Source organism: Glandiceps talaboti, chromosome 8 (assembly GCF_964340395.1).
Source record: "Glandiceps talaboti chromosome 8, keGlaTala1.1, whole genome shotgun sequence".
In the NCBI taxonomy this organism is placed as follows: domain Eukaryota; kingdom Metazoa; phylum Hemichordata; class Enteropneusta; family Spengelidae; genus Glandiceps; species Glandiceps talaboti.
The window spans coordinates 26083678-26099115 of NC_135556.1; the positions used below are offsets into that span (position 1 = coordinate 26083678).

Consider the following 15438-nt stretch of genomic DNA (forward strand, 5'->3'; position numbering starts at 1 on the left):
TCACCTTTCTGACTACTTGGGAATATCATCACGTCATAAGTCCCACTCCTCCAGTAATTTTATTTTACCCCTTTGGCTGTTTGACTTTTAAAATTACAATTGAGTAGAAATATTCACTTTCTTTAGAGTAAGGAGTTGCTAACAGCAGTGAAATATAATGTGACCCTATTTAGTATTACATAATATAATATAATAACCAATCAATTTAAAACATACCTCAAGAGTAACAGTGGCGTAAACCTTCCCCTCCATACGAAAAGTGTGCATTCGAATGAATGTAACTGCTGCGATATCACCGAAACTATCGTTTCACATCTTTGACATTGTATATGTTGATAACAATCTTTTGCATACTCAAACCACAGTATTCATTTGTCATACTACGGTTCAATTATACCCAAACTTACATGTGAACTAATTGATGACCATGAGTTATCATCCTGTTTTGCAGATTGTTCTGGGTCACATTAATGTTAGCAACTGCCATTAGCCTTTCTATCACACTTAAAGACAGCTTCATTCGCTACCAATCCGTACCTGTCAACACGGTGGTAGAGTACCAACAAAGGAGAATATTACAGTTCCCAGCTGTTACGTTTTGCAATTACAACAAATACAGAAAAAGCATTGTTGCAGACACAATGGTAGAAAGACTATTACAGGATATGTACTCATTTAACCAGACAACGATATATGCGGAAGGCTTAGATTGGATGAAATACAACGATTCGACAAACGAAATTACTAACATAACAGATTTCGGACTGGTGGCTGCGCATAAGATAGAAGACATCCTTGTTCAATGCCAATGGTCTACACATTCTACTTGTCATCCCGAGAACTTTACCACAATCTTCGCTGACTTTGGAGTTTGCTATACTTTCAATGGTGATGCTGACAACCCTCTGTTTGTCCATAATCGTGGACGTATCTATGGTTTGTACATGATACTGGATCTCCAACAACATGAATATTTTTATGGTTCTCACAGGGGAGCTGGAATAAAGGTAATTTGATAAACTCCAATACCTACCTTACCTTAACGTTCACTCATTCAAAACACTGAATTAAACATTTTCTCCTTTCAAATCAGACGTTTTAAAAGTATTAAGCTTACAACCTTCTTTGTATGCCTCGAAAATACATTGCACAAGTTAGTGACAGATTTTGCGACTTTACGTTCTCCTCAAATAATCATCTCAAAACATGTTGAAAAGAAAGGATATTTGTCTTTTCTACATTCGTATTGACTACTGCTATCAACTTAAATATGAATTGTGGTGATAAAATAGCACCTTGGTAACTTATTGAACTTTGAAATCTTGTAAAGAAGCACTACTGCATGGGTCAAGGGCTTGACAAATACAAACAATTGTCAAGAAAAAGATATTGCAGTAAATGTTATATATATATATATATATATATATATATATATATATATATATATATATATATATATATATATATATATATATATATATATATATATTTTGCAGGAATTTCACAAAATTACATTTCCATTGGGGCAATATTTAAAAGATGGACAAGTTACCAAGGTCCTCTTTTATCACTCGAAACCATAGTCAAGTTGACGACAGCAGTTTTACTAAAGCATACATGAGCCTAACCCCATTTTCCTTCAACGATATAAATTATTTGGAGTTTTCGTTGTAAATAAAGAATGGGGACAATTATCTTATTAAATTATGAAGTTCTCGGACACTGTATATTAGTTGGACAGCGTTTTATCTTCAAAATAAACAGGTAATTGAAAATTCGTAACAGACGTTCTTCTATGAATTGGGATTTTACTTGTCAACACATTATTCAGCTCATTAACATAAATGGCAAAGGTTGCGTTTATATTTTCTTTAACATGATTTATTATTTGTGGTACCAACAACCAGCTGAGACAAGATGTCCCATTACTATTTAAATCCATCAAAGATACAAAGCTTGAAAACCCCCAAATATTACATATAATTAATAAATCAATTGGTAAACATTGATGTCTTATCTTTCTTGTGACAGATGCTGGTACACTCAGCAACTGACCCCCCACTAATCGGTGAACTAGGGATGGCTTTGGGACCTGGTATGGATGCAACTGTTGCTCTCACAACAAGCAGGGTAGTTATTGACTAATCCTTATGTAGCCCTAAAAATAGAACTATTCGACTTTGCAACTTTATGATCGATTTCCATCAGTACCTGCCAAGCTGTCATGATATTGACAAGCCAAGCACGTGTCACTCTATTGGTAAAGATGACCAGTTAATTTCATACACTTTGTAAATGGAAAGTTGACAACCAAAAATGACATAACAAAGACTGACCTGACTACTAAACACACTGATTATTTATTGAAAGTAAATAATGTCAATTTGTTACTTTAGTCGTTGTTTTTCATCTCAAAAGGTGGAGCGAACCAATTGCAAAGATGAAAGTCTAGATTATTATAAGCATTATTCTGGTGCTAATTGTGAACTAGCTAAACGTACAAATTCTGTCTTGGCAACATGTGGTTGCAGAGCACCGTACATGCCAGGTTAGAGACACTTCACTGTTATTGTGCTATTGAAACGTTTATCATATGTTTAACATGTCTTTGCGATGCAATTTGGTCACGTCCGAACTATAACCTAATTCAATTTCATAGTTAAAGTTCAATACCATAATGTCCACTTGGAATTTTTCAAATCAAAATGAACTTTTACATATGTATCACCGTGATATAGATTGAATAGATGAGCACATCGAGTAAATTATAAAAATGAATTTAGTTAAAAAGACTTAAACCTAAAAAAAGGAATAGACTTTCGAAACTTTGATGTCTACGATCTCGAACTGTTATGCCTGTATCATATCATAAGAAGATGGACGATTATTGTTGTTTATGTATTATAATATCATCCTATCTCCATACTGATTCATTACTACGTATAGAGTAGTTAATGTGACATTTTTACATCAGCTACCATGTAATTGGCAGCAAACAGACAGTATACTGAAGTATCTGAATTCAAACCTACATCATTTCAGATGAAAAGATCTTCTGGAACGCTTTTTAAGAATATGTTTTTAGGGAAATGGTTCTAATGATGCAATGATTGCTCTGAATGAAATATTTCTTTAGGTGATGAGAGGCTATGTACTCTTGAAGAAGAAGTGACATGTCTCCCGAATGTCTTAGGTAAGTTTGGGATTATTTTTATATAAGTTTTCATACAGTTTTATTTCGTCTTAAGACCACGGTCCAATATGACATTAAACAATTTAATGAAAAACAGAATGCAGTATAACAGGTTGCAAAATGTTCCAACTTATCAAATAGATTGAGCATTATCAAGGGTCCATATAAAATTCTTTTCATAAATCCATAGCTTTGTAAACAAATTTACCAAGATTCCTCAACACAGTTGTGGAATTAGACCTCATCAAATTACAGAATTTACCCCGGGTTGATAGCGGTAATTGGGTAGGAGACATATTTTAATATTTGATACTAATGGACATAAAAGTGTGAAATTATATTCGCCTTCGATCCCTTCTAAGCATATTTCACAAATCCTATCGTCAATGTCAATACCAGTATAGCGCCCTCCTGAACTCCAAGCCTAAGACATAGACATGTCATTTTTGCCAATATATACCTGTATTTCAACTCTGTAATTTCAGTCATATACCTTTCTGGTTCTAGCATGCTTTTGAAATTACGATACATTATGACACAAATCACTATATGCAATGTTCGATGTTCCAAAGTTATTCTATTTATATCATTTGCTTGAGAATTAATTTGATACGACCATGGTGTCATACATACGAGTGACATCCACGTAGCAACATTCTCGCAAACCAGAGCTGTTATTTCTTACACGACACTGCGAATTAACCTCTTTGCGGTGCGTCTTGGACGGTGGCGTAAGAGAAGCTGCAGTTTACGACGATGCGTAGCAATAGAAGGTTGAATAGTGATCTTAAAGCTTGGCAGTCACACACACGTCTCGGGGTCCCACACCATGAAATCCTGGCTAGTAACAATGGACGCTTTGTTCCCGAAATTTGCACGATTTGTAAATGAATGAAATTTCCCCAAAAATTAACATTGACGTCATACATGATGGTCAGAAGTCGGGTAAATGCTTACAAACTGATCATTGCTGGACGCATAGTGTTTAAACAAAAACAATTCAATTCAACAAAATTAGTAAGTTAACCGAAATTTACCACAGTGTTTATTCATTACAGGCAAACATGACTACTTCTGCCCAGCTCCATGTGACGCTACAATATATCATGCAACTTTGAGTTTCGCATCATTTCCTGGAGAACATGTATTGCAAAAGATATCCGAAACCTACAACAAGTCCGAAGATGAGATTTGGTGAGTGGCCTCTTACGGGGGTACATAATGCTTTTGCCAAAGGTACATAATGCCATCAGAAATCTAAATTATGTGCACAAGATAAATATACTATGTATGTATACTACTTTGAACAGTTTACATTACTACGTTTTTTGTATTTTTTGGATAAAACCCACTTTCAATTGTATCGATACCTCTTAATAGTGAGTAGCGATTTGCGTTTATCGTCACCAATCCTTCCCTTGTTCACAGTATTTTCGTCGTGATGGTTAACTTTATCACCCAATCGATAGAGTTGTAAAGGTCAATTCATTTAATATCCACATTATGATTTGTTATGTAAGTTAACAAAATAATATGGACAGAAAACGATTGGTAATGAGAATGCTGTTAGTTTTATTACATAATTATTTCAATTCAGTCTTGTGTATTTCTAATAATTCAAAAGTTATTATATTGATTTTTGCATAGTGAAGGTGAATTCCCTGTTCTTCAACTTTACCAATTTACTGTTTGTCTTCTCCCGACAGGAAAAATTTCATTGCTGTCAGCATCTACATGGAGGATTTATCCGTTTTTATGACAAAACAAGAAATTGCCTATACCATTGACAATTTCCTAGGTAAGTATTAAGTACATTTGGGTATTTAAGTATCTCAGTATTATTTATTTTGCAAACTTGAAAAGAAAGTAAAGTCGAATAATGACATCATTGGTGTTTATCATTAGCTTTGTCGAAAATACGACTTTAGAAAATGGTATTAAGGGGCTTTCTTAGAAATAATAATCTGTGATATGAAAATGATATCACATTTAGAATAACCGTTTTCCACATCCTACTCTTGTCCCATTTGTCAAAGCTGTAGAAAAGTATTTATTCCTAATCCACATCAATTTTAGAATGGCGTTTGTGCATAATTGTCAATAATTCTTTCTTTAGTAGTTAAAAATGTAATTTACTAGAGTCATTTCACCAAACATTTAAAAACGTTTTGTGTCGTTTTTCCCCAGGTGACATGGGTGGCCAGCTTGGATTGTGTCTAGGTGCAAGCATACTGACTATGTGGGAATTCGGGGAATTCGTACTGACTCTACTTTGTTATCGATGTCGAGGATTATTTAAAATGATGAAAGGGGAGAGAAAAAAATAAAACTCTAAAGAAACTGAAACTGTATACAATCCGTCGTAATATTCCAAGTATGGGACTAATATTTACGATTGGGGAGTCGCAAACAATCACCAAATAGCTCTCCATCTTTAATGATACGTTATTGACAACAACTACATTCTTATTATTTTTTATTTTAACAAACGGACACACTTCATAAACATTCCAGTGTACTGAGTACCAATGTCCATCTCAAACTCCAAACTTAACTTTAAAAATATGAAAGATGAACAACTAGAAGACCTAGAATGAGTACACACAAGTACATGAGAACAACAGCTACAAGATCGTTTGGCCAAAATAGCAAGTGTTTCTCCAAGATCATATTTTGAAGTTAAATTCTCATCACGTGGTACTTTAAATTGCATTCGCAAGTAATTTAAACATCTACGAGCAAAGCTAGGCCATGTCTTAACCCGGTCACTAGTGGCGTTCACTTACCTAAAATAGTCGTCAGTTTACTAGATTACTGCATCGTCTAGGAAATAACCACTTACCTAATAGTCTCTATTAACACTAGATTACTGCATCTTCTACGAATTAATGCTTGTCTTAAACATATTTTCCATCATAATATTGACCATCAAATTAGAGTTGATTGAAAATGAGTTTTGGTGTAATCATCATATCTGCAAAGTGTTACTGGCCATGGCTTAAACCTGTAATAAATGTTTGAAATGATATGCAATAGTTAAGGTTAAATTAATATACGTTTATAGAAAATTTTCGTTTAAGTACGAGGAGATTGTTTTTACCTCAAATACAAATTTTGAAGATATTATCATCAACTAATAATTTCATAATTAATAATATCACAATTTAATGATACATAATTAATAAAGCAATATTCATACGCATGTTATAATTTGCTTTCCACGTTAGATTTACCAGAAATGTATGCACACATTTTACTGTGTGGTTTAAGTGTTCATTAAAATATGTATTCAGAACAATACTATAGAAAAAATAAATATGGTGTGAAAGGAGTCGTTCTAACCTCGATTAAGTATTCACAAAGAATTTGTGAATATCGGAATCGAATTCTGTTCTACAGAAACGATACATAATTAATAATATCACAATTAAATGATACATAATTAATAAAGCAATATTAATTTACGCATGTTATAATTTGCTTCCCATGTTAGATTTACCAGAATTGTATGTACACATTTCACTGTGTGGTTTAAGTATGGTCGGGAATCACGTGTGCATTAAAATACGGTGTGAAAGGAGTTGTTCTCATGAAAGTACAAATCTATAAAATTACTGTGTTTTATATGTATTTGCCCAAAATGTGTGTACGGTTATGATTTTGTGGAAATATAGGCTTTATATTATAGACACGGGTTACATAATCGTGGGCTATGGTGAGTTTAGTAATATGATACTTTATTTAATAATAGAAGGTCATTTTGAAATCTCTTTCATAAATGTCAGATCATTAACTGTTTTATTTGACATTTACTAATTGATTTGTACAATTTAGAATCCTGGTTTAGTTTAATCATTAAAGCAAAATCTACACACAATGAATCCCATTGTTTTGTTCACTTTACTCCCACTGGTCAAATAACGTACTATTTGCTATTGCTGTGACCAACCATTCCTACACACATCACCCTTTCATAACGATTTTTTTGTGTGATGTGAAGATGAACCATTTCATTATCCACTAAACAATGTTAATTGATCAGACCTTTATCTTAAAATACCCTTGCGCAACAAGGTTACAGTCTCGATGCAGAGTGATTAGATGAGTCAAAACGGATTTCAATAGTACTAATTAATTATTCATGATATTATAATATATATTTAAATAAAGCCGAGTTGAGGCCATTAGTCCTACTACGAGTCAGCGCAATGGACCCCATGTCGATCGAAATAAACAGAGTTTCACCAGGTTCTATTTTCCACGAATCCAAGGAACAACTGACAGATAGCGAATCGGAAACAAATGTTAGTGTGAGGGGCTGTAAGTGTTGTTGTGGGGACGAGAAATTTCGACAATTCTGTCAGGATACAACGTTACATGGTATACGCTACACCACGAACCAAAATGTCAGTATATATCGCAGGTAAGTCATTCACTTATTCTGCCGCCATTCCAAAAAGTTAAACTAGGTTTGCAATAGGCCACATACGGTTTGTCACGAACTTAACAAAAGACTATGTCCCAAGGCAATAATTAAGCTCGTACATTTATCGCAATGAAAACTTATTTTCTTGTTACAACTGCATATAACATAATTTGTCATTTGCAAGCCACATATCATCATTTCTTATTCTGAAAGATAGCAAATACTTCCTTCAGAGTCTGTTAAACAGAATTTTGTTATTAAACGGTGTTGTCTATAGAACAGAAATTCCTCTTGCAGAAATCAAAAGCAGTGAACACTTATTAGAATTTCAAAAGAGTTCATGTTAGTAATACAGTGCTACACGATCTTGTTATCAATCATTATTAGATGGCGATAAAGAAGGAAATATCCTAATTGTGTTTAAGGTTAGATGTGAATGGTGTTCAGTTTGAGTTATCCTTTGAAAGAAGACAAAATTGCATGTATGGCTTCTATATTTACATACAACATCTGACGCATGAGATTAACAACATCATAAAGAAATTAAAAGACAACGTAGCAACGGGCTAAAGCCTTTCAGTTGTTGACTTTGTGATAAAATCAACTTTGATAAATACACATGGGAGGATTTATTCATAAGTCTCTGTGAAGATAGCTTAATCGCAGAAATAATTTATATGTCGGTGTAATTGCAAATAACGGCAAGCAGATAAGTACGTAGGTTTTGTATATAGTGACTACTTATCTGGAGATAATCGACGTAGTTTGCGAACATAAATGTTAGTTTACATATCATTTTGCTGAGGTTTCTTACTTCCAGTGATAATAATCCACGAATCGTTTACGAAATGTATGACCCAGTCCATTTGCTTTAAAAACAAATAGATAACTTTGTGACTATTCGATCAGGGCACAATATCACGTAATGCTCATAAAATCCTGAATTGAAGTCTTTTATATGGCGTGTCGTCAATTTATAATGCTATACTATAAACGCTGACCTTTTAGTCAATAATAGGTGAGACAACGGTTGTAAATTGAGTAAATACAGTAACGTACGAAGGTGTTTATTAGATGTAGCGTTTCATACATCTACGTCAAACAAGTAAAAAAAGGTAATATAAACTTATTACGATTACGTGGATACGAGGGTTGCATGGTGATGGAATGTTAAAACTATGTAATTGTTGTGATCTGCAACTTCCTTTTGTTCATAAATGTTAGGCAAGTTTCAAAAAGCTGTTGAGTTGTAACGGTTGTTTTTGTTTTTGTTTTTAAGATTTTAATCTCATAGAGAACCTTACTTGCAATGCTTAGTATTAACTATTCTCCTTGAGTGGAAGGTAACAACTTGATAATATGAGTAATAGCTTGCTGGAGCGTGGTTAACGTCATAGTATAAAAGGTAATTGCCCAGGAAAATTGACAAAAATGTATGCCTACACACACACACACACACACACACACACACACACACACGCACACACACACACACACACACACACACACACACACATCTAGCAAACCTCCCCACGCGTGTACTATTGTCGAATTTCATCCTAAAACTTTTGTCTGACTATGTATATATTAAATCCACTCATTAAACTTTACATTTCCACTTTCAATTTAATTACATAGCGGATGTTTTACACAGTCTCTCTCAGAAGACATACCTTACAATAAGATTTCTTTAATCTTTTACTCTAATAGCACCAAGCGTCAATCTTTATATCAAGACTCGGACATGCATTGAAGCTTTTGATTCTTTATGGATTATTTACTTTCCCTTAATTACTTCCTGTCAGTTTAGTTTATGGTGGGATTGATATTACTTTACGGTGGTAATTCAAACGTGTGCATTACTTTTACAGCGTCTATATAACGTTTTCTTTGAATTAGAGTTTATTGACTATTAAACCTTATTGAAATGTTATTTCCCAATACTGAAAGGGGTCCCATCTGTAATAAAGCTTCCTTTGTGCACTGAGGAACTTAAAAGTCTTAGAATAGGTCATAGAAAAGGTCTAATTAACCTTTTCTATATTCATTACCGTCTTGGCTGTGCTGCGCCTGACAATATTCTAGATTTAACATTATAAATCATCTATCAAAGTTTACTCAAGGCCATTTTTTCATTTCACTCAGTCATAAATTTTGATGAATCTAGCTCAATAATTGATTTTTACAAATTCATATTAACATGTCAATCAAATAGAATATCTTGGCACATTGATGCTAGAACACATATACTTAATTCTCATGTTTCATATTTAGTGGACTGATGAATTAACTTTAAATATTTCCGTGTGCAATTATTGAAAGTGCGTCAAGCCAAACATTTCAGATATTTTATAAGTACAATTTATGTTGTATGACAAGTTTAGAATATGAAAATGATATATTATGTTGTTTATCAAAACCAATGAAATATTACGGTAGCTATGGCAATAAGCGAAATGTATTTAAGCAGTACAAGTACGATGCAGCTGATAAGGCAAGTCATACAGGTCACCCCTCTGATTTCATGATTAATTAAAAAGAGGAATAAAAAATTACCATTTGTTTAAAATCTTAAATCCCAAGTGTTTATTTCATAAAGTGATATATTTCACAATTTCATGGAATCTTTACGTTAGTCTGGTTAATATAAAGAACATATGTTTATGCCCGTAAAGTCACGTGTTCTGAATAGTGGGTAATTCCTTGACAAAAACTGAAATAGCCTCGAAAGTTGTATGATGATGTATATACAAATTATGTACAATATGTAATGTTATGTGGTGTAAGATTTTTTTTAAGAAATAAAAGAAACACCATGTCACAAGCACACCATGGTGGTTTTGACTCTGGTAACCATATGGATGGGAAATGGTTATTTATTTTGGAGTTTTAATGATAAAAACACGTAATGTTACATCACCTATAGTCTGCACAGTTTCCTCGGCATTCATTGAAACATCACTGTGCATAAATAGTTATCCTAGGCCTTTTACACATTGTTAGGTCATTTGCAATTTATTGAGTTACAAACATGGACTTATGCGATGTTATTTCACATTATAGTTTCAAGTAGAAAACACGGATATAAGTTGTTTTATGAGATAAAATTTCAAACTAATCACTTTTTTTTTCTCATCCATATGATTTCTTTAAATGATTTACCTTGAAATTTGTATATGAACATTTCTATATTCTAAGCCTAGATATTTTCATCATTTAGGATATTGTGGAGTATAGTAATGTTGTCAGTTGTCATCGGCATCACAATCTCGACTAAAGATAGCTTTTGTCGCTATCTATCGGCTCCCGTCACCACAGTGTTATCATTTCAACAACGACATAAAGTATTCTTTCCAGCTGTTACACTATGCAACTACAATAAATATAGAAAGAGTGTCATACAGGGGACTTGGTTCGACAATTTTACTAAAGAATTATCCAGGAACACTACATCAATTCCCGGAAAAAGAAACGATTTTGACTGGAATTACTATAGAGATAAGATTATCAGTTTGAATACTACAGACTTTCAAAAGGAGACAGCTCATAGAATGGATGAAATGTTGTTAATGTGTGAATGGTCTTCGGATACGACATGTACATCTTCCAATTTTACTACTGTCATGACTGATTTTGGAGTGTGTTATACGTTCAATGGCGACGCTGACAACATGTTGTCTGTACACAATCGTGGACGTGCGCATGGAATGTTTATGGTCCTCGATGTACAACAGGCAGAATACACTTATAACTCCAACAAGGGAGCAGGAATCAAGGTAAAAATGCATCTTTTCTTTTTTATATTTTCAAAGCTCTCACAGTACCCTTCAACTAAACACGTCTTATCTTCTGCTAAAAGTTCTTAAAACTAAAGTATATGCACACTTATTTGAACTTCGGTCGATTATTTTCTTGGACTACTGATTGTTGATTTTTTTACTGCTAATGATTAAATAAGTTTTCACCCCGATTTCTATTTGTACGAAATCCACTGCATTGCTATCTGTATCATATAATTACATGTACAAACATTAAAACAATATGAAATAATAGGTACAATAAAAATGTCATGGTAATATATGATTGTTATTGAATGTTTCATCTTTTCAGCTACTGATACATTCACAGACCGATGTACCGTTAGTTGATGAGCTAGGAATGGCTTTATCTCCGGCGATGGATACAACAGTTGCATTGAAGATAAGCAATGTAATTATTTTCATAAAAAGAAACTAGTATGTACACACTGACAAATGGCTCAATAACACACTTACTATAGTTATATCAACAATAAGAGACAAATTTAAAGTGTTGGTAGGAAGAAATAATTAATCACTTGGAACAAATATATACCAGTATCAGAGATTGCCTGTATAGAAATAGTTGGATTGATTTGCAAATCACGGTCCAGGTCCAGCATTAATCGGGTTGTTTACCTATTAAGTACCGTCATGTAACACATTATGTTGAATGTAAATACACTGTATAACATAATTATACAACAAATTTGTCACAGGTATACAGTATTAGAGGGACCTAACAAGATAATAATAGTGATATTTACAAAGAAGACCACAGCATTGATGAGCACAAGTTATTATATGCACAACTTACTAGCCACTTGACTACATTTGCAGATAATCTATCATTCATATAAATCTTTACCAAACCTTAATCTTATATCTTCATCAATTTTTCAGACCGAATTAATCAAATGCAAAGATGAAAAGCTAAAATATTTCGAGAAATATTCTAATTCTAATTGTCAACTTGAGAGTTATACAGAAGCCGTAGCATCTAGCTGCAATTGCACAGGTGCTTACATGCCTGGTGAGTATATGGATACAATAGAAGGGGGTGAAATACCTACGGTGGCCAACATTTTATGCCATAATATTGTCTTATTTTGTTCTTCACTCATGTAAACATCTACTTTCACACAGCCCAACGTTTTATATTGTGTTAATATCATATAAGCTTCTGCTCCTAGGCTCGTACATGTAATTGATGTCAGTCTAGATCTGTTTTGTAGCCTTCTCTTCTTCTAAGCCTAATTGCCATATATTACAGTACTCGCTAAACCTTCCTTTTTAATTTTGATGATGATGATGTACACACTGACAAATAGCTAAATAATTAAATTGTTTAATTATTTATTAAATTATTTAGCTAAAATATGAAATATTGAAATATAGATATTTGTCCTATGAATTAAAAGGATACATTTTCTCGATATAAAGTTTTAAATTATGTAATCCTCGCCTGTAGTAACAGCGCATTACTTTAATTACATCAAGGTGCCAGTGGGCAATCCAGTACGTTATGATAAATGTTGTATGTATTGCCTTTAGCAAAATGTTATCGTCAGTCTACAAGAAACATAATTATGTCTGGTCATTGACCCCTCTTTAGTATCAAGCTAATATTATCAAGATCAATCAAATTATCAGATCACTTTATTACTGTAATAATACATCATTATCATCGCGACTAGGAATGGTTGCTTTAAAAAAATATACTGAATTTGTAATCCAATTATGACTAGTATGTTTGCCTTTTTATTGAATTCATTAAGTTATATGCTAGACATACCATGTGTAATCGAAAATAAGACGAGACAGTGTAAGACATTGTTAATGACGACGATCATATGTTATTACTGATCATGCTGATGTTGCTTTTGTTGTTGTTGTTGTTGTTGTTGTTGTTGTTGTTATTATTATTATTATTATTATTATTATTATTATTGTTGTTGTTGTTGTTGTTGTTGTTGTTGTTGTTGTTGTTGTTGTTGAACGACCATAGAGAAATTATCAGTTAAAATAATTTCGAATTGTCGTTTAGGTAACATGAGAGATTGTAATCTAATAGAAGAACACATATGTGTTAAACCAGCTAAAAGTAAGTTAATATCATGTTTCCATTCTTTATATCACTTTATTGTATCCTGACATGTTACTATATGAGAATGTCACTATATGTGTAAGACAGGGGACTCAGTATTTCCCTTCATGACAATGCACTAGACTCACTCTCAGTCCCTGAATTGTCATTATTTTACATTAACTTTGACAAGATAACTGTAGCTATGAGTTTAAAAAAGAGTTCCTGTTATTCACGTTTATGATGGGCTCTCAATTATTATCTACCCATTGTGTCTGATCCATGGCTTCGTCAGTCTAAATAATGCACACTTGCATTACTAATACAACTAATAGTAAGTTGTCCTTATCAATAGCAGAGTTTGAATTTCAAAATGACAATATATTCTTGAAACAATAACATTTCTAATTACTTCTTGAACATCTCAGGAAATAAAGATATTGACTGTCCTATGCCATGTGAACAAACAACCTACGGTGCAACACTAAGTTATGCAGCGTTTCCATCAACATTCTTCATTGAGGAATTACAAAGACGATTAAATGTATCTAAACAATACATGACGTAAGTTGCTAATTTATATGTATTGTATTGTATTGTATTGTATTGTATTGTATTGTACTGTATTGTATTGCATTACATTGCATTGTATTATATTGCAGTGTATTGTATTGTATTGTATTGTATTGTACTGCACTGCACTGCACTGCATTGTACTGCACTGCATTGTATTATTGTACTGTATTGTGCAATTATATCATATTGTATTGTATTATATGATTGCATTATATTAGCGAAAACAGCTGTACGTACATTGCGATTCCATTGTACAATATGGGTAGACCATCCAACTCATTGATCAAACGTTTCTCATATAGCAATGGCGATATCTCTGTGACCCTTATTATGTTTTTAATTATCAGATAAATGAAAATCGGCTAGTTTGCTTATTACCATATTTGTACAAGAGTATGAAAATTTTGATAGCATGAAACTTTACATCCAGACATAGTCATTTGACAAGTCATTTCACTGTATCACTACCGAAAGACTCCAGAGTTTAGGCAATATCACACGATTCGAAACAATGTGGAAAGTGTACATACCTACAATTTGATTACTTAAGTCTGGGGAGTCATTTCAATTATTTGCTATATAAAGTGTTTACCTTCTTTTCGCCAGATATATAGGAATGGAAGACAGCTCAGATACGAGTTCAAATTATATAAACACAAACAAGTTTTGCTAGTTTGTCGAGTATTGTAGTTTGTAAAAGGGCGTTCATCATGTCGTAAAAAAACTATTTAATGATATAATGTTCTAACATATAATTTGTCTGTGTTCAGGGACAACTATGTTGCCGTTAGTATTTATTTAGAGGATCTAATGATACTTGTCACGAAGGAAGAACCAGTATATCCATATGAAGATTTTGTTGGTAAATTCAGTTTGCTTACTTGTTCTCGATTTTGTACCTATTGTCTGTTAGTATATATAGAATTTTCGCTGCTGTACTATGTCTGAACTATACCTTACATATAATCGACTCGCCCATATCACCATCCCATATCCAGGTAGCATGTATGAATACAACATTGAAGTGCAAATTGGCACATTCTTGATACTTTATTTAGATGAGTTTGTACTAATCATAAAACTCGTTCGAGATACACTTCACAAATGAAGTAATACTAAATGATTTGTACCATGTTATTTTTACAGGTGACCTAGGTGGACTACTTGAATACTAAATGATTTGTACAATGTTATTATTACAGGTGACTTAGGTGGCCTACTTGGTCTTGGTCTTGGGGCAAGCCTTCTTACTACTTTTGAGTTTGTTGAATTTTTTGTCATATGTATCGTCAACAAATGTCGAACCTTTTACCATACAATGTCAAAACCAAGGGAAAACGACTCCATCAAAATAACTTAA

At 33.1% G+C, this 15438-nt stretch overlaps 2 protein-coding genes across 2 annotated transcripts; both read left to right on the top strand.

The window, feature by feature from the left end:
• The first annotated feature begins 641 nt into the window (after positions 1-641).
• On the top strand, positions 642-6147 carry LOC144439430 (acid-sensing ion channel 1A-like). The gene is made up of 7 exons (XM_078128719.1): positions 642-1007; positions 2032-2130; positions 2419-2548; positions 3137-3193; positions 4252-4387; positions 4900-4991; positions 5381-6147. Exons 1-7 carry the CDS (start codon positions 642-644, stop codon positions 5518-5520), a joined length of 1020 nt encoding a protein of 339 aa, XP_077984845.1. The 3' UTR covers positions 5521-6147.
• Positions 6148-7401: 1254 nt separating this feature from the next.
• On the top strand, positions 7402-15438 carry LOC144439431 (acid-sensing ion channel 1C-like). The gene is made up of 8 exons (XM_078128720.1): positions 7402-7616; positions 10840-11395; positions 11730-11828; positions 12320-12449; positions 13464-13520; positions 13931-14066; positions 14849-14940; positions 15281-15438. The coding sequence occupies exons 1-8, from the start codon at positions 7402-7404 to the stop codon at positions 15436-15438; spliced, it is 1443 nt and encodes a 480-aa protein (XP_077984846.1).

Coding starts and splice junctions, on each gene's coding strand:
- LOC144439431 (XM_078128720.1), top strand. CDS start 7,402: ATGGACCCCATGTCGATCGAAATAAACAGAGTTTCACCAGGTTCTATT. Junction 13,521..13,930: donor ATGTGTTAAACCAGCTAAAA/GTAAGTTAATAT, acceptor TGAACATCTCAG/GAAATAAAGATATTGACTGT. Junction 14,067..14,848: donor GTATCTAAACAATACATGAC/GTAAGTTGCTAA, acceptor GTCTGTGTTCAG/GGACAACTATGTTGCCGTTA.
- LOC144439430 (XM_078128719.1), top strand. CDS start 642: ATGGTAGAAAGACTATTACAGGATATGTACTCATTTAACCAGACAACG. Junction 2,549..3,136: donor CAGAGCACCGTACATGCCAG/GTTAGAGACACT, acceptor ATATTTCTTTAG/GTGATGAGAGGCTATGTACT. Junction 3,194..4,251: donor ATGTCTCCCGAATGTCTTAG/GTAAGTTTGGGA, acceptor TATTCATTACAG/GCAAACATGACTACTTCTGC.